General features: G+C 47.4%; 1 protein-coding gene across 1 annotated transcript in view; it reads right to left on the bottom strand.

Annotated features, from left to right (window-relative positions):
* Positions 1-291: 291 nt before the first annotated feature.
* The window catches only part of LOC147993152 (uncharacterized), a 35,872-nt gene continuing 15,546 nt past the window's right edge, over positions 292-20,617 (bottom strand). Inside the window, exons 2-7 of the mRNA XM_087539240.1 lie at positions 2,264-2,345; positions 1,598-2,089; positions 1,339-1,449; positions 834-995; positions 642-739; positions 292-535 (exon numbers count right to left, since the gene is read on the bottom strand). Of these exons, the coding sequence (XP_087395366.1) occupies positions 511-535; positions 642-739; positions 834-995; positions 1,339-1,449; positions 1,598-2,089; positions 2,264-2,345 (970 nt within the window). The 3' untranslated portion in view covers positions 292-510. The remainder of the gene's footprint in view (positions 536-641; positions 740-833; positions 996-1,338; positions 1,450-1,597; positions 2,090-2,263; positions 2,346-20,617) is intronic.

Genomic DNA, 20,617 nt, shown 5'->3' with positions numbered 1-20,617 from the left:
AAGAAAATAGACAAAGCAAAAAGCTAAGATGAAAGTCGAACCTCTTCCTGGCAGCTACAGGGTCGGTCCTAGACCTCTTGCCAGCAGAAACTTGCCCAGCACCCTCTGGAGCCATCCCCCTCTTTGATGGAAAAACCCCTTCGCCTCTCACAGCCGTGTGTTGTTTGACTTTATCCGGTTGGGGGACATCTGTTGCATCCTTGCCCTTGTTACCACCTGCGCGAACTTCAGTGTGTTCATCATCATCGGTGTCCTCTTGCACATTATCCATGACATCATCATCATCCTTGCTGAGACCAGCGTCTCCACCTAGTTCATCTTGTGTGTCAGCGGGCTCCTGGGAACTGTTGTAGTCATACCGGCCACGGCAACCGGTTGGCCGGTGTGTACGTTCTGGGACGAATGAAGTGAATTGCCTCGCAACCGCGTCGCCGTCAGAGCCACTGAGGGACGTCCACCCCTCAACCAACTTCCCGAGCAAGCCAGTCATTCCAGATGCAAACTGCCCTATTAGCTGCTCAACAGGTGCCCTCGCCTGTACACAAAACAAAGAGGCATCAATGACAACCCCGTATTGCAATCACTTGCACGACATTGAAAAATACTCCACGGCAAACCATATATGTATATCTTTTGATTACCTCTGAAGGACAAGACGGAGCTGAGTGCACGTCCATCCACTTTTCAAAGTTTTGAGGCCCCCAAACACGCTGTAGTCTATAGAATGCTTGGCCATCAGCTGGGGAGAAAGAAAAAAAGTAGCAAATGATATAAGAGAGAGAATGATGAACACTGACTAGCAGTTCATGTGTTGCAAAAAAAGCAGAACTAACCTGCAGTTTACCATATTTGCTATCAGTTACCCTGTCTGCAGCAAGCACAGCCTTGACAGCATCGATAGTCCACGCAGAAACAGCAAACTTGTGCGCAGGCGGTGGGCCTCCTGTCCCAGTGAAGTCCACGGTGGACAGATCAAGGCAGTCGACGTACATGAGCTGATGTACAACAATTTTAAAAAGAAAGAAAAATCAGTTGCGGTCATGGTATTTTGCGACAAATAACAGGATAAAATATATGGTATTTTACGAAGAATATGCCATCTGCATGTGCTAGTTGCCATCATAGAGTGATGGCAGTTGCCATCATAGTATGATGGCAGTTGCCATGTTGTCATGTTGGCAGTTGCCATCACAGTATGATGGCAGTTGCCATATAGTCATGATGGCAGTTGCCACATAATCAACATGGCAGTTGCCATCTTGTTATGATCATGATGACATGCATGAATAATGATGTGTTAAAAAATAGTGTTCACATAAAGGACCAGTAAAAAAATACCATTAAATGTAGTCGACAACCCTTCTGGTACACCTTGCTTGCAAATGCATCATGCAGGAAGTCGGCAATGAACTTACACCAGTTCATGTTCTTCACATCTTTTAGTTTAGCCTGCACCCCATAAAATTCAGGACAAGGAGTTGCCGCGTCAGAATTCCAATGAAAAAACAACAAAAAAAACTGTCAGTGACTAGCTTGCACATGACATCGGAGCAAAAAAATTGAAGGAAAAATAATGTAGTAAAGATAGATCATTCACCAGGATGGGGAAGCATTTGTTGCTTGGGCGAAGAGAAGTGGTCGGCGCGAAAACGGCTGAGATGAGGTACATGAGTAGCTTCATCTTGAAAACATCTCCGTGCGTCGTCATGGCCTCCAACGAATCTGCCACTGCAGTCGTGTTCGGCATGGATTCCAACCCAAGAAACAAACGGGGGAACAGCGCTTCCTCGATCTCGTTGTTGACCTCGTACGGGACTTTGATATGTCCATGGGGCACGCCCAACGTGCAGAACACGGATTCCTCATTCAGCGGTAGTCTTCCGCGTCCCGGAATCACGAATTCTCTGGAGGCGGGGTCGTAGATCTCACCAAGCCAATCGCATACAGGGTTGACAAGGTTCGTGCACCGGACAGCCATCATAGACTGCATACCCATCTCAGCAGCAGCCCCCTTCTGGTCGTCGCTGAATTTGTCAGTCAACGCAGTCAGTCGTTCTTGGGAGGCTCTGTTACGAATACGTTTCTTCTTCTGCAAAAAACAGACATAAAGTGATCAGTTGTTGCCATGTTTTTGCAAAAAAGAGATCAGTTGTTGCCGCGTTTTGCAATGTAAAGAAATTTTAGTTCGTGCCAGACGACTGCAAGCTCAAGGTTGTCAACCATTAACATACAGCAGGAGGAAGGGGGATGTATGAACATTTACCTCATTAACAGTTGCCCGATTACGCTGTGGTGGATCCATGAAATCATCATCGTCATTTTGACGATCACCACGAGCCATTCTACTGAGATGGGAACAGACCAAATTGTCATGGTGGAAATGTAAATGCAAAGAGGTCAGCAAAAACTTGCCACATGCAAAGCATATGTATGGCATCTGATACATTTGATATGCAAAGTCGGTTGCCACATTATGCAACCAATTTACCACATTGTCTTATATGCAGAATGGCAACAGGCAGTGTGTTCGCACTCTATTTGCCACATGAATATACTATCCAGGTGGCAACAGGCACACTTTATGTGCATAGTGGTTGCCATCCAGTGCAGTTGGCTCGTGAATGTACATTGACTACCGATTGTGGCAACTATCACAGTGTGGTTACTATCACATATCATTCAGAAAAACACTGGCCGCAATGAAAATAGCATGATTGTGGCACCTAACACAGGAATTCAGCAAAACCTTAGTTGCCACACGGAGAAAAAGCGTGTGCGTGTCAACTATCACATTACTTCAGCAAAATTATTTGCCACATGGAAGAGCGTGTGTGTGGCAACTAACACAATCATTTCAGTAAATTGTTGCCGCAAGGGGAGACACATTTGTGGCAACTATCAAATTTGTTCAGGGAGTTAGTGGTCGCACAAACATGATAGCTAATGTAACTATCAAGTTCGCCTCATACTGCATTTTCAAAACCAAACTAACTAGATCTAGGGTTCAATGGCAACTACCTCGACTTCAAATTCACCCTCAAAATTCTCCCACGAACTGACTGCAAACACAAAATCGAACCAACGCACATCAGAAACAACCCCGGGAGACACCTGCTCAATCCATAGGCAATACTAGTTCGTGCCTCCAAACAGGTAGAACCACGCCGACGATGCCGCCGCCGCGCCCGCGACGAAACTGACCAGTGCAACCAAAAGCGGCTATCAGACGACTACGGCGCCGGCAGGAACGCCGACGCATCGACGAATCGCCTCAATTTCTACGAATCTCGATCGAGGAATCGAACAGGGAGGGAAGGGGATGAAATGCAGGAAGGGAATGCGAGGGTTGCAGCGAGCAGTACCTTCAACCGCAGGCGCTCCGGCGAGCCGCTCCATTCCGGCGAGCTCCACCAACGGTCCCGAACACCGTCGATTCTTCCGCCTCCGTCGTCGCCTTCTCCCCTCGCCTTCTCCTTCGATGCTTTGAAATGCGAGTGGGTTATGCCGGTAACTGTGGTGTGGGTGAGTAAATGGAAGTGTGAGGGAGAGGGGGCAGAGGCGTGCGACGTCAACCGCAGTCGAAGCGTGGCGTGCGGGCGCATTGCAGTTCCACCGCACGACTCAGATGGCAACCGCTGACCGCGGGGTGGCAACCAACGTGCGGGCGAACCTACTCGCACACCGCACACGCGCCTCATCCTACGTGGCACAAAAAACCACCTGGTTTCTTCCAAGATTCGTGCACACACCTGCCAACGGTGATGCTTGCGTGTGGTCGGGGTGGTGAACGCCCACACGTGTGGGCGTTAACATTTCCGTATATAAAAACTCACCCTGTCTGCTAGCTGTTGCCGCTGCCGGAGCTGTGGGCACCACGACCGGCGCATGTTCTCCAAAGCTCGCCGACCGACGTTCCTACCAGCTGCACGATCACCGGGCCATTCCATTGATGAGTGGCTTGGTCTCGTACCGGAAGCTGCATCTGGGGGCAAGATACTACTGTCTGTGAACTAAACCAGCATCGGCACAGCGTCAACTCCGGGTACACCTTGAGGAACTCCCGGTCAAGGTCGACAGCCCCGGACGCGTACCATCGCGTGGAGTTGCACGCGGCATAGCCTTCCGGCAAGCGGTGGCGTTCATGAGCGTGGCCATGGTGCAGTTGTACCTGGCTCCATGTGACACTCCAAAAATTTTAATTGGTTTTCACCAAAAGCTTTGTTGAATTTTTATTCAAAGAAGGCTTTTAAAAAAATTCTTTTCCAGAAAACCTTCCTCTTAAAAACTTCCTTTTCTTTGGCAAGGATTTTATTTTTCTTCAAACTATGGTGTTTGATATTTTGAAACTTCTCCTCTGTTGGTTCCCTCTCAAATTATTTTGGGAGTTTGATCTTTTTCTTTTAAAAAGAAACTCTATGAAAATTTGGGATTTTCATATCTTGTTAACCACCCATGACTTTGTATTTTGTCCATGTGGTAAAACCCCACCAAAACCTCCCCTACTCCTTGTAATCAACCTAAGTTCTCGGTCCCAACTCATCCAAGCAAATTTTGGATTTTATTCTAATTATTTTTCCCCTCAAATCATTTCTGAAAACTATTTGGAGCCTGAGAGATTTTCAAAGCAAGTACCCTATTGCATTTGAGTTTTGACCTAAAACCAACTCCTCTGGATTGTCCTTAACATCCACAACCCAGAACCATCTTGATCCACTCCTCCCCTTTTCAAAATTTTCAAAATTCAGTCTCTGCAAGTTTGGACCAGATTTGCCAAATTTGGTGAAATTCATATCTACACTTCTCCAAAAATTCCACCAAAATTCAGGCAGCCTACTGGAGCAATGAGTAGCCACTCCACCAAAAATCAGCTCAAGGAAAAATCCCCAGAGGCCAAAAACATTCTATCGAACACCTGAGCTGCACTGTTCCTTTGCAAATTCAGAAAATTCAGACTTCAGTGTCGTTTTTCGTCCGTCAGCTTCACTCACGCGTTGACAGTGCGCTTGGCGCGTTGCACGCGGCTTCTTCTCCCTGGCCAGCACCCCCGCACGCGCGCTTGGCGTCTTCCCGGCGTCGGTGGCGCCCCTGGCCGCCCGCGCCGGCGTGTCTTGCGGCGGCCGAAACCCCGTTACAGCCGACAGGGAACAAGAACGGCGGCTCAACGCCGTTCGGCGCCGCCCAACGTTTCTCCGCTCTCCGCGTGGCCTCATGCATGCCAGCGCACGCCCGTGGCACCGTCACCGTGGCCCGGCAAGCACGGGACGTGCTCCCTGCCGACGACGGGCCCGCGCCGCCCCGTTCTGTCGAACTCGCCCAAAAACACCAAATCCCAGCTCGATTAGCACCTAAACGGAACCGTGGACCTCCACGATGACGCCCAACGTCCTAATTACCCCCGACCAAGCCCTGCGCCGCCGTAACCTTCACCGAAGACCCCCGTTCACGGCCACCGCCTCGGGCAACCTATAAAAAGGGCCCCCGAGCTCACCCTCGAGCACGCACCACCTCTACACCTCACCAAAGCTCTGCCAAGCCACCCGGAGGACCTCGAGGATGTCTCCTCCCCCAACTCCGGCCGCCCCGATCCGCCTCGGCCTCCACCATGATTCGCTCCGGTGAGGCAGTCTCCGGCGCCCAAACCCCGTCAATTACTCCCTCTAGCACCCAGTAAGCTAACGCCAGCATCAATTTGTCCTTCGCAGCTCTCTCCGACGAGTCCCTCGACCACCCGAGCCGCCGTCCGCCGGAGCAAAGCTCGCCGTCGACGTGGTACTTGCCGGCGACCACCACCACCACCAACCGACGCGGGAAGGTGCCCTGATCATGGAGGTACCCTCCGATCCCCCTGCCTCGCCGTGGATCGCCGCCGGCGACCACCGCGGCTCTCGGGCGCCGACGAGCTTCGTTCCCCCCCATTTGAAAGTTTAAACCTGACGAGTGGGACCCCACCGTCAGCCTCTCTGTCATTTTTAAGTGAATCATTTTCTAGAAGCGCCTTCGGGAAAAATACGCTTTCCCCTCTGGGCTGGCGTATTCAACACTGGAACGTTTTCTGTTTTTATGAGCTAGCCCCTGGAAACTTTCTGTTTCATTACAGATGAGTCCCTGGACAAAAACCTTTATAACTTTTAAGCAGGATAATATTTTTGATTGATTCTTTTTCTGTCCTCTTCAGATTTTTGTCTAGTTTTTTATCATATTTATTTGAAAAAAATTTGGAATACTTTTTGTGCACCTCACGGTATTTACGATAGCGCATACATTTTCTTTATACCGTAGATACCGAAGGAGGTGACGGAACCGCAAACTTCACCGAGCTAGGCTCCGACTACTCCGAACCAGGCAAGCATGTTTGAAATTTTGATATGATGAGTGTCTTGGCATGTTTTGCATTTAGTTAGTCTCATGGCATGTTGATGAGCATACCGATGAACGTTATTTCCATGCATTGTTGAGGTAAGTGAGTTCGATGATCCATAAGTGGATGGATGTGAGTATGAATGGCCATGTGTTGGCATGAGGATGGGTAAGATGGCAGTGTTGTAGCATGCCAGTCTTATGCCAGACTATTTGACTACAGTGTCAAACCGTATCGATCCAATTCCTCCTTTTTCCTTCCCTGTACTACCACATGTTTTCCGCAGGGAATATGGCTTAGTAAGTTGCAAACCGCTTTCCTGGTACACACCAAAAGGAGAGGCCGTGATGATGGTTCCATGGCCCTGGATTAAAGCCAGTCATCCAGTCAGGGGGCATGGGTGTTTCCGGTTGGGACCGAGAGGGGGGCACCCCTTAGAGCGCGCGTATATAAATTTGATCCCATGCTATTCGAGATTGTGATCTCCCCGTCTCAAAAGTTTTTCTTGGACGATGTCTAGGGTGATTCCTAGCATCGAGTGGTAGGATGGGTGTGTACTGGTTAGCTGTGTTTTCTTCCGAAATACCGTAAACGGAACTAGTCCTTCGTGACTACGGAAATCCGTTGGCTGTGGGAAATTTTTGTACAACCTCTGCAGAGTCTTATATTCCTTCGAATCATCTATTCCATGTCCAAGTTCCACATCATCTTATCCTGACAAGTGCCAATTTTGATGACAGAGACTCCGGTGAATCGTATGAGTGCTAATTCCGGCTAAATGATTATTCCTGTGGATGGACTAACCCGTTTATTTTCATGAATTGAATGTTGATTATGAGTATTATTTACTTGTGAATAAAAGCCCTTTCTGCGATGTCGCTCAGACGTCCGACTGTGGCATTGTTATATTTTACTTTCGATAAAAGCCCTTTTCTGTGATGTCGCTTAGACGTCCGACTGTGGCATTTCTTTTAAAGCCCTTTCTGTGATGTCGTTTAGACGTCCGACTGTGGCATTTCTTTTAAAGCCCTTTCTGTGATGTCGCTTACACGTCCGACTGTGGCATTTCTTTTAAAGCCCTTTCTGTGATGTCGCTTAGACGTCCGACTGTGGCATTTCTTTTAAAGCCCTTTCTGTGATGTCGCTTAGACGTCCGACTGTGGCATTTCTTTTAAAGCCCTTTATGTGGTGCCGCTAAGACGCCCGACTGTGGCATCCTTTTCTTATATTTATTTATCCACCCTTCGAGGCGTCGCTTCAGACACCCGATCGATTTTCATTTATGTTTTGTTGGGATTTCAGGCGGACTACCGCCGTTTCCCTTTTACTTACTTCGTTATGCTAATTTTTGAATGTACATTGGTGAATAAATCATGACGCATTCATGCATGCATTTGTTATATCTTACGTCCGAACTGTCTTGCGAGTACTTTCAAAGTACTCACTGGCTTGTTGATTTGGCCAGATGCTGACGAAGGCGATCTCATGGATGAAGAGTTCGATAGCGAGTCCGACGCCTAGAGGAATCCCAGTCAGTCTCGTGCGACCCTGGATTTGGTCACTGTATTATATCCGCTTCCGCTACCAAATAAATTCATCGAGCCTCACCTCGACGCTCGATGAGATGCCAGTTTTAGAGTCATGTATCTCACTCCCCGCTGTGTTTTTCCACCACCACCCTATCCTCGAGTCAGTAGTATGCCTCCACACCACTGTGTCATGTCCGCCATTATGTATAATTATTGGCGTACCTGTAATAATTTGGTTGAGCAACCGTGGCTCAACCCTGTAATATATTTCATGCTACTGGCTTATTGTATCAAGAATTTTTCTACCGGTAAGGAGAATTTTTCTCATACTGGACTCAAAAGATTGGTTTCTCAATAAATATTTTTATTGGAAAACAGGTCGTGATAAGCTTGGTATCAAAGCCAGGCTGACTGTAGGAAGCCACTAGGTGCGATCGCTAATTGGTTATTAGCATGATTGAGCCTTTTTCGTATTTTATTGATTGTAGTCCTTTTTTTCTGTCAGTCAGCATAAATTTATGTTCTGACCATGCAGAATTTTTGCCTACTTTTGTAGATGGCCGACAACAGCTGCGAGTCTCAGACCTTCGCCAACGTGCCCGATGGGTTCGTCAAGCTTCTTTCCTTCATCGTTCAGGTCGCGATGGGGCCATCTGTGCGCCCAGTCTTCACACTCTGCCAGCACCGAGTCAACGACAGTCTGACCATGCACCAGGCCGCGGTGCAGTTCAAGGGAGGGCGTGGTGAGTTACGCCGCTTCCGGTTCTTGGGAAGAGCCATGCCTACGGAGAGGCATGCTATGCAGATGGCAGCCCGCGAGGCGATAGCTCGTCTCAGGGATGTCCTCCCCGTGATGAAGACTCGTCGTTACCGTTATCTTCCATGCCATGTGCCTTACACCTGTCACTATGCATTCTCCTGCCCCAGAGGAGAATGAGACGAGGCTTTTTAGATGCTTATTGAGTATCTCCGGGCCCTGGAGGCAGCCTTCGACAACCTGGTGGACGACTTCGTGGCTGCCCGCATGGACTCAGTTCATGGCTGTGCTGCCAACGGGAGGGAGCTCCTACCCACCGCACCGACACTGACTTGGGTCTCGTCCTCAGCATCTTATGCACCTACTCGTCGCCTTCCTACCACCGAAGAGTTCAACCAAGTTATTGCGCCCACTCCAGCGCGCACTGCACCACCCTGCGCGCCCACCCCAGTTCGTGTTGTTCCGCCCCTGGCACCCGTTCCATCTACTCAGCGCAACACTACACGTATGGAGCCTATTAGCGAGGAGGAAGTCGGGTCTCCAGCCTCGCTATGCCTCACCCTAGGCAGGGCAAAGGAGGTCGTCAACATCTCCGCCTGAGTACGCTTAGCTGCCATGCAATGTACCGTTTTGTATGATATGTTTATATGTACATAGGTTGTGAGAAGTAGCTTGTTTGCGCATCATGTAGGATCTGGAGAAGTGCACTAGCCTAAATAACATGTCAGGATTATGTACGCATATCCTGAGTGACGTATTGTATAATTACCGCCCGCGTGTAAGATATGTAATGAGCAGTCCTTCTCCATGCGCAAATCGATTTGTTGTTCTTAAGTAAGCTTGGTTATTTAACTTTATTTGCCAGCTTTATGCATTTATGGAATTGTTTTTGCGACTCTTTCAGCTTTTCTTATGGGTTTTACAAAATATATCCCCAGAGTGAAAAATGTCTCATCCTTGGACTCGTTCCATGCCAACTCCACCAGAGGAAAATTATGATGCACAACCAAGCAACGAGTTCACTCAGGGACAGTCAAGCCAACAGGGCAGTGAATTGGCACTTTCACAAATGTGCCGCCTTTATGAGCAGAGTCAGCAACAACATCGGGAAATGACGAACCAAGTCATCAACATGGGAAATCACCATGGACAGTATCAGCAGCATTCTAAGTTATCTGAGCTACAGAAGACACGTCCCCAAACATTTTCTCATACTGACAAGCCTCTTGAAGCCGAGGATTGGCTTCGAGATATGGAGAGAAAATTAATTATTGCAAAATGTTCAGATCTCGAGAAAGTACTATATGCTCCGCACTATCTCACAGGAGCAGCTGCATCATGGTGGGAGAATTTTCTGCACATGCACCCCAACGAAAATTATATAACCTGGGATGATTTCAAGGAAGGTTTCCGTGATGCACACATTCCCAAGAGTATTATGAAAATCAAGAAGAGAGAATTTGATGATCTCAAACAAAGGAACCTGACAGTGTCAGAATACAACAGTCAATTTACTCTATTGTCCCGCTACGCCAATGAAGAACGTATGACTGAAAGCAAGAAGATGGAGAAATTCCTTGACGGTCTAGCGCCCGCGCTTAAATGCCAACTGGTCGTTCACACTTTTCCAGATTTTAAGACACTAGTGGACAAAGCTATTACTCTGGAAAATGAGAGACGTAGCTTGGAAGATTTACGTAAGCGAAAAAGAGACCAGACTACTCTTGCACGCAACCACCGAAGCAGGACAGATTTTCAGAAAGGTGGGACACACAAACCTACGACAAACTTCTCTCGCCCAACCAAGAATTACCATGCAAGGGACAAAGAGTTCATATATCGCCCAGGCGTTACATGCTACGCTTGTGGAGAAGAAGGGCACTACGCCAAACAGTGCCCCAAGCCAAGGAACTCGACCCCAAAGCCAAACAATGGTGGAAATAATTCGGCGCCCAAGCGCAACAATTTCATCCCCAACAACAACCACAGGAAGGGTCATCTAAACCACGTGACCAAAGAAGAAGCACAAAACGCTCCGGATATCGTACTCGGTACGTTTCCTGTCAACACAATACCTGCAACGGTTTTGTTTGATTCTGGAGCTTCTCACTCATTCATTTCGAAAAGTTTTGCTTTGCAAAATAATTTTTCGATGTTTCCCTTGGAAAAATCCATGATCATCAAGTCCCCTGGGATTCAGCAAGTTACTCAGAGTTACTGTCAGAATGTGGTTATTGAGTTCGAAGGATTGAAATTTTACGCCAATCTTATTGTGTTGGAAAATAAAGGACTGGATGTCATCCTAGGGATGGACTGGTTAGCCACCAACAAAGGTTTTATTGACTATTTCAACCGGACCGTAATTCTCACGCATCACCACGGGAAGACAATAAAAGTATCATCCAAGGAAAGAAAAATACCCCGGCAGCCGAGATTGAATAAGGTGGACGTTTCTGAGTTAAGCAAGGTTCCAGTGGTATGTGAATTTCCAGATGTATTTCCCGAAGAACTACCAGGCATGCCACCGGACCGAGAAATAGAATTTAGCATTGAGCTAGCACCAGGAACCACCCCCATATACAAGAAACCATATAGAATGGCACCATCCGAGTTGATTAAAGTCTCAAATATATTTTCACACAGCCAGAACTAAACTTACGGCAACGACGCTGGTTGGAATTGGTAAAGGATTATGATGTTGGTATCCACTATCATCCAGGGAAAGCAAATGTAGTGGCCGATGCTCTTAGTCGGAACCCCAGCTCCGACGAAAACAGTCTGCAAAGCTTGAGACCTGAATTCCAACAAGAATTTGCCAAACTCAACTTATTAATGATCGCGGAAGGCACCATATCAAACTTGGAAATAAAGCCCGACCTTCTGGAGAGAATTAAAGAAGCTCAGCCTGGTCACCCCAGCATTAAAGGAATTAAAAGAAAAGTGAGTATGGGCAAGGCCTCGGAATTTGTCATAGGCGATGATGGAATATTACGGTACGGAGACAGACTCTGTGTGCCAAACATAGAGGACCTCAAACAGAAAATCCTAATTGAAGCACACACCACCCCATATTCAATCCACCCTGGAGGAACCAAAATGTATAAGGATATTCAGGAAAGATTTTGGTGGCACGGTATGAAGAGGGACATAGCCACATTCGTTGCGTGTTGCGATTCTTGTCAACGCATAAAAGTTGAGCATCAAAAACCAGCCGGACTACTACAACCAAACAAAATACCTGAGTGGAAATGGGATGAAATAGGGATGGATTTTATTGTCGGACTACCTCGGTCACGACATGGGAATGATGCCATATGGGTCATCACCGATAGATTAACCAAAGTGGCACATTTTATTCCAGTGAAGACAACCTACAACACTCAGAAGCTTGCCAGGATTTATCTCTCCCATATAATTTGTCTGCATGGAGTCCCGAAGACTATAATATCCGACAGAGGCACTCAATTTGTCTCGAGATTCTGGGATCATTTACAACAGGCTCTAGGAACTCAATTGGCCTTCAGTACAGCCTACCATCCCCAGACTGATGGACAGACTGAACGCGTAAACCAAATTTTAGAAGACATGCTGAGAGCATGTGTCCTCACCTATGGAACCAGTTGGGAAGAAAGTCTACCATATGCCGAGTTCGCATACAACAACAGCTACCAGGCCAGCCTGCGAATGGCACCTTTTTAAGCCCTATACGAATGGAGGTGTCGTACCCCGCTAAATTGGTCAGAGACCGGAGACAGTCGTATCTTCGGCCCAGACATGCTCAAAGAAGCCGAGGAAAAAGTCAAGCTAATCAGGGACCGACTCAAGACCGCTCAAAGCCGACAGAAGAGTTATTACGATCAGAAACATCATGGGGTCAATTTTGAACCCGGTGAATTTGTGTACCTACGAGTATCACCCATGAGGGGACTGCAACGGTTTAAGATTAAAGGAAAGTTAGCACCAAGATTCATTGGACCATTCTGCATAGTGGCACGAAGAGGCACTGTAGCCTACCAGCTAGACTTACCCGAAGACTTGTCCGACATCCACGACGTGTTCCACGTCTCTCAATTAAGGAAGTGCGTAAGCAAACCAGAGAAGCAAGTATCCCATGAGAACATTGACGTGCAGCCAGACCTCACTTATCGGGAACGCCCAGTAAAAATATTAGAGGAGTCTGAAAGGTGAACCCGACAGAGGACCATCAAGTTTTTCAGAGTTCAGTGGAGCAATCACACCGAAAGTGAAGCAACTTGGGAAAGAGAGGATTTTCTTCGGACAGAACATCCATACTTATTTAAGGATCAGCTGAAATCTCGGGGACGAGATTTTTCCTAAGGGGGTAGGTGTTGTGACACTCCAAAAATTTTAATTGGTTTTCATCAAAAGCTTTGTTGAATTTTTATTAAAAGAAGGCTTTTAAAAAATTTCTTTTCCAGAAAACCTTCCTCTTAAAAACTTCCTTTTCTTTGGCAAGGATTTTATTTTTCTTCAAACTATGGTGTTTGATATTTTGAAACTTCTCCTCTGTTGGTTCCCTCTCAAATTATTTTGGGAGTTTGATCTTTTTCTTTTAAAAAGAAACTCTATGAAAATTTGGGATTTTCATATCTTGTTAACCACCCATGACTTTGTATTTTGTCCATGTGGTAAAACCCCACCAAAACCTCCCCTACTCCTTGTAATCAACCTAAGTTCTCTGTCCCAACTCATCCAAGCAAGTTTTGGATTTTATTCTAATTATTTTTCCCCTCAAATCATTTCTGAAAATTATTTGGAGCCTGAGAGATTTTCAAAGCAAGTACCCTATTGCATTTGAGTTTTGACCTAAAACCAACTCCTCTGGATTGTCCTTAACATCCAAAACCCAGAACCATCTTGATCCACTCCTCCCCTTTTCAAAATTTTCAAAATTCAGTCTCTGCAAGTTTGGACCAGATTTGCCAAATTTGGTGAAATTCATATCTACACTTCTCCAAAAATTCCACCAAAATTCAGGCAGCCTACTGGAGCAATGAGTAGCCACTCCATCAAAAATCAGCTCAAGGAAAAATACCCAGAGGCCAAAAACATTCTGTCGAACACCTGAGCTGCACTGTTCCTTTGCAAATTCAGAAAATTCAGACTTCAGTGTCGTTTTTCGTCCGTCAGCTTCACTCACGCGTTGACAGTGCGCTTGGCGCGTTGCACATGGCTTCTTCTCCCTGGCCAGCACCCCCGCACGCGCGCTTGGCGTCTTCCCGGCGTCGGTGGCGCCCCTGGCCGCCCGCGCCGGCATGTCTTGCGGCGGCCGAAACCCCGTTACAGCCGACAGGGAACAAGAACGGCGGCTCAACGCCGTTCGGCGCCGCCCAACGTTTCTCCGCTCTCCGCGTGGCCTCATGCATGCCAGCGCACGCCCGTGGCACCGTCACCGTGGCCCGGCAAGCACGGGACGTGCTCCCTGCCGCCGACGGGCCCGCGCCGCCCCGTTCTGTCGAACTCGCCCAAAAACACCAAATCCCAGCTCGATTAGCACCTAAACGGAACCGTGGACCTCCACGATGACGCCCAACGTCCTAATTACCCCCGACCAAGCCCTGCGCCGCCGTAACCTTCACCGGAGACCCCCGTTCACGGCCACCGCCTCGGGCCGCCTATAAAAAGGGCCCCCGAGCTCACCCTCGAGCATGCACCACCTCTACACCTCACCAAAGCTCTGCCAAGCCACCCGGAGGACCTCGAGGAGGTCTCCTCCCCCAACTCCGGCCGCCCCGATCCGCCTCGGCCTCCACCACGATTCGCTCCGGTGAGGCCGTCTCCGGCGCCCAAACCCCGTCAGTTACTCCCTCTAGCACCCAGTAAGCTAACGCCAGCATCAATTTTTCCTTCACAGCTCTCTCCGATGAGTCCCTCGACCACCCGAGCCGCCGTCCGCCGGAGCAAAGCTCGCCATCGACGTGGTACTCGCCGGCGACCACCACCACCACCAACCGACGCGGGAAGGTGCCCTGATCATGGAGGTACCCTCCGATCCCCCTGCCTCGCCGTGGATCGCCGCCGGCGACCACCGCGGCTCTCGGGTGCCGACGAGCTTCGTCCCCCCCCCCCATTTGAAAGTTTAAACCTGACGAGTGGGACCCCACCGTCAGCCTCTCTGTCATTTTTAAGTGAATCGTTTTCTAGAAGCGCCTTCGGGCAAAATACGCTTTCCCCTCTGGGCTGGCTTATTCAACACTGGAACGTTTTCTGTTTTTATGAGCTAGCCCCTGGAAACTTTCTGTTTCATTACAGATGAGTCCCTGGACAAAAACCTTTATAACTTTTAAGCAGGATAATATTTTTGATTGATTCTTTTTCTGTCCTCTTCAGATTTTTGTCTAGTTTTCTATCATATTTATTCGAAAAAAATTTGGAATACTTTTTGTGCACCTCACGGTATTTACGATAGCGCATACATTTTCTTTATACCGTAGATACCGAAGGAGGTGACGGAACCGCAAACTTCACTGAGCTAGGCTCCGACTACTCCGAACCAGGCAAGCATGTTTGAAATTTTGATATGATGAGTGTCTTGGCATGTTTTGCATTTAGTTAGTCTCATGGCATGTTGATGAGCATACCGATGAACGTTATTTCCATGCATTGTTGAGGTAAGTGAGTTCGATGATCCATAAGTGGATGGATGTGAGTATGAATGGCCATGTGTTGGCATGAGGATGGGTAAGATGGCAGTGTTGTAGCATGCCAGTCTTATGCCAGACTATTTGACTACAGTGTCAAACCGTATCGATCCAATTCCTTCTTTTTCCTTCCCTGTACTACCACATGTTTTCCGCAGGGAATATGGCTTAGTAAGTTGCAAACCACTTTCCTGGTACACACCAAAAGGAGAGGCCGTGATGATGGTTCCATGGCCCTGGATTAAAGCCAGTCATCCGGTCAGGGGGCATGGGTGTTTCCGGTTGGGACCGAGAGGGGGGCACCCCTTAGAGCGCGCGTATATAAATTTGATCCCATGCTATTCGAGATTGTGATCTCCCCGTCTCAAAAGTTTTTCTTGGACGATGTCTAGGGTGATTCCTAGCATCGAGAGGTAGGATGGGTGTGTACTGGTTAGCTGTGTTTTCTTCCGAAATACCATAAACGGAACTAGTCCTTCGTGACTACGGAAATCCGTTGGCTGTGGGAAATTTTTGTACAACCTCTGCAGAGTCTTATATTCCTTCGAATCATCTATTCCATGTCCAAGTTTCACATCATCTTATCCTGACAAGAGCCAATTTTGATGACAGAGACTCCGGTGAATCGTATGAGTGCTAATTCCGGCTAAATGATTATTCCTGTGGATGGACTAACCCGTTTATTTTCATGAATTGAATGTTGATTATGAGTATTATTTAATTGTGAATAAAAGCCCTTTCTGCGATGTCGCTCAGACGTCCAACTGTGGCATTGTTATATTTTACTTTCGATAAAAGCCCTTTTCTGTGATGTCGCTTAGACGTCCGACTGTGGCATTTCTTTTAAAGCCCTTTCTGTGATGTCGTTTAGACGTCTGACTGTGGCATTTCTTTTAAAGCCCTTTCTGTGATGTTGCTTAGATGTCCGACTGTGGCATTTCTTTTAAAGCCCTTTCTATGATGTCGCTTAGACGTCCGACTGTGGCATTTCTTTTAAAGCCCTTTCTGTGATGTCGCTTAGACGTCCGACTGTGGCATTTCTTTTAAAGCCCTTTATGTGGTGCCGCTAAGACGCCCGACTGTGGCATCCTTTTCTTATATTTATTTATCCACCCTTCGAGGCTTCGCTTCAGACACCCGATCGATTTTCATTTATGTTTTGTTGGGATTTCAGGCAGACTACCGCCGTTTCCCTTTTACTTACTTCGTTATGCTAATTTTTGAATGTACATTGGTGAATAAATCATGACGCATTCATGCATGCATTTGTTATATCTTACGTCTGAACTGTCTTGCGAGTACTTTCAAAGTACTCACTGGCTTGTTGATTTGGCCAGATGCTGACGAAGGCGATCTCATGGATGAAGAGTTCGATAGCGAGTCCGATGCCTAGAGGAATCCCAGTCAGTCTCGTGCGACCCTGGATTTGGTCACTGTATTATATCCGCTTCCGCTACCAAATAAATTCATCGAGCCTCACCTCGACGCTCGATGAGATGCCAGTTTTAGAGTCATGTATCTCACTCCTCGCTGTGTTTTTCCACCACCACCCTATCCTCGAGTCAGTAGTATGCCTCCACACCACTGTGTCATGTCCGCCATTATGTATAATTATTGGCGTACTTGTAATAATTTGGTTGAGCAACCGTTGCTCAACCCTGTAATATATTTCATGCTACTGGCTTATTGTATCAAGAATTTGTCTACCGGTAAGGAGAATTTTTCTCATACTGGACTCAAAAGATTGGTTTCTCAATAAATATTTTTATTGGAAAACAGGTCGTGATAAGCTTGGTATCAGAGCTAGGCTGACTGTAGGAAGCCACTAGGTGCGATCGCTAATTGGTTATTAGCATGATTGAGCCTTTTTCGTATTTTATTGATTGTAGTCCTTTTTTTCTGTCAGTCAGCATAAATTTATGTTCTGACCATGCAGAATTTTTGCCTACTTTTGTAGATGGCCGACAACAGCTGCGAGTCTCAGACCTTCGCCAACGTGCCCGATGGGTTCGTCAAGATTCTTTCCTTCATCGTTGAGGTCGCGATGGGGCCATCTGTGCGCCCAGTCTTCACACTCTGCCAGCACCGAGTCAACGACAGTCTGACCATGCACCAGGCCGCGGTGCAGTTCAAGGGAGGGCGTGGTGAGTTACGCCGCTACCGGTTCTTGGGAAGAGCCATGCCTACGGAGACGCATGCTATGCAGATGGCAGCCTGCGAGGCGATAGCTCGTCTCAGGGATGTCCCACCCGTGATGAAGACTCGTCGTTACCGTTATCTTCCATGCCATGTGCCTTACACCTGTCACTACGCATTCTCCTGCCCCAGAGGAGAACGAGATGAGGCTTTTGAGATGCTTATTGAGTATCTCCGGGCCCTGGAGGCAGCCTTCAACAACCTGGTGGACGACTTCGTGGCTGCCCGCATGGACTCAGTTCATGGTTGTGCTGCCAATAGGAGGGAGCTCCTACCCACCGCACCGCCACTGACTTGGGTCTCGTCCTCAGCATCTTATGCACCTACTCGTCGCCTGCCTACCACCAAAGAGTTCAACCAAGTTATTGCGCCCACTCCAGTGCGCACTGCACCACCCTGCGCGCCCACCCCGGTTCGTGTTGTTCCGCCCCTGGCACCCGCTCCATTTACTCAGCGCAACACTACACGTATGGAGCCTATTAGCGAGGAGGAAGTCGGGTCTCCAGCCTCGCTACGCCTCACCCTCGGCAGGGCAAAGGAGGTCGTCAACATCTCCGCCTGAGTACGCTTAGCTGCCATGCAATGTACCGTTTTGTATGATATGTTTATATGTACATAGGTTGTGAGAAGTAGCTTGTTTGCGCATCATGTAGGATCTGGAGAAGTGCACTAGCCTAAATAACATGTCAGGATTATGTACGCATATCCTGAGTGACGTATTGTATAATTACCGCCCGCGTGTAAGATATGTAATGAGCAGTCCTTCTCCGTGCGGAAATCGATTTGTTTTTCTTAAGTAAGCTTGGTTATTTAACTTTATTTGCCAGCTTTATGCATTTATGGAATTGTTTTTGCGACTCTTTCAGCTTTTCTTATGGGTTTTACAAAATATATCCCCAGAGTGAAAAATGTCTCGTCCTTGGACTCGTTCCATGCCAACTCCACCAGAGGAAAATTATGATGCACAACCAAGCAACGAGTTCACTCAGGGATAGTCAAGCCAACAGGGCAGTGAATCGGCACTTTCACAAATGTGCCGCCTTTATGAGCAGAGTCAGCAACAACATCGGGAAATGATGAACCAAGTCATCAACATGGGAAATCACCATGGACAGTATCAGCAGCATTCTAAGTTATCTGAGCTACAGAAGACACGTCCCCAAACATTTTCTCATACTGACAAGCCTCTTGAAGCCGAGGATTGGCTTCGAGATATGGAGAGAAAATTAATTATTGCAAAATGTTCAGATCTCGAGAAAGTACTATATGCTCCACACTATCTCACAGGAGCAGCTGCATCATGGTGGGAGAATTTTCTGCACATGCACCCCAACGAAAATGATATAACCTGGGATGATTTCAAGGAAGGTTTCCGCGGTGCACACATTCCCAAGAGTATTATGAAAATCAAGAAGAGAGAATTTGATGACCTCAAACAAAGGAACCTGACAGTGTCAGAATACAACAGTCAATTAACTCTATTGTCCCGCTACGCCAATGAAGAACGTATGACTGAAAGCAAGAAGATGGAGAAATTCCTTGACGGTCTGCCGCCCGCGCTTAAATGCCAACTGGTCGTTCACACTTTTCCAGATTTTAAGACACTAGTGGACAAAGCTATTACTCTGGAAAATGAGAGACGTAGCTTGGAAGATTTACGTAAGCGAAAAAGAGACCAGACTACTCTTGCACGCAACCACCGAAGCAGGACAGATTTTCAGAAAGGTGGGACACACAAACCTACGACAAACATCTCTCGCCCAACCAAGAATTACCATGGAAGGGACAAAGAGTTCATATATCGCCCAGGCGTTACATGCTACGCTTGTGGAGAAGAAGGGCACTACGCCAAACAGTGCCCCAAGCCAAGGAACTCGACCCCAAAGCCAAACAATGGTGGAAATAATTCGGCGCCCAAGCGCAACAATTTCAACCCCAACAACAACCACAGGAAGGGTCATCTAAACCAGGTGACCAAAGAAGAAGCACAAAACGCTCCGGATATCATACTCGGTACGTTTCCTGTCAGCACAATACCTGCAACGGTTTTGTTTGATTCTGGAGCTTCTCACTCATTCATTTCGAAAAGTTTTGCTTTGCAAAATAATTTTTCAATGTTTCCCTTGGAAAAATCCATGATCATCAAGTCCCCTGGGATTCAGCAAGTTACTCAGAGTTACTGTCAGAATGTGGTTATTGAGTTCGAAGGATTGAAATTTTACGCCAATCTTATTTTTTGGAAAATAAAGGACTGGATGTCATCCTAGGGATGGACTGGTTAGCCACCAACAAAGGTTTTATTAACTGTTTCAACCGGACCGTAATTCTCACGCATCACCACGGGAAGACAATAAAAGTATCATCCAAGGAAAGAAAAATACCCCGGCAGCCGAGATTGAATAAGGTGGACGTTTCTGAGTTAAGCAAGGTTCCAGTGGTATGTGAATTTCCAGATGTATTTCCCGAAGAACTACCATGCATGCCACCGGACCGAGAAATAGAATTCAGCATTGAGCTAGCACCAGGAACCACCCCCATATACAAGAAACCATATAGAATGGCACCATCCGAGTTGATTAAAGTCTCAAATATATTTTCACACAGCCAGAACTAAACTTACGGCAACGACGCTGGTTGGAATTCGTAAAGGATTATGATGTTGGTATCCACTATCATCCAGGGAAAGCAAATGTAGTGGCTGATGCTCTTAGTCGGAACCCCAGCTCCGACGAAAACAGTCTGCAAAGCTTGAGACCTGAATTCCAACAAGAATTTGCCAAACTCAACTTATTAATGATCGCGGAAGGCACCATATCAAACTTGGAAATAAAGCCCGACCTTCTGGAGAGAATTAAAGAAGCTCAGCCTGGTCACCCCAGCATTGAAGGAATTAAAAGAAAGGTGAGTATGGGCAAGGCCTCGGAATTTGTCATAGGCGATGATGGAATATTACGGTACGGAGACAGACTCTGTGTGCCAAACATAGAGGACCTCAAACAGAAAATCCTAACTGAAGCACACACCACCCCATATTCAATCCACACTGGAGGAACCAAAATGTATAAGGATATTCAGGAAAGATTTTGGTGGCACGGTATGAAGAGGGACATAGCCA

The sequence above is a fragment of the Triticum urartu genome, chromosome 1A, assembly GCF_056163025.1.
Source record: "Triticum urartu cultivar PI428250 chromosome 1A, HENAU_Tu73, whole genome shotgun sequence".
NCBI lineage: Eukaryota > Viridiplantae > Streptophyta > Magnoliopsida > Poales > Poaceae > Triticum > Triticum urartu.
This window is presented reverse-complemented; position numbering and strand designations above follow the sequence as displayed.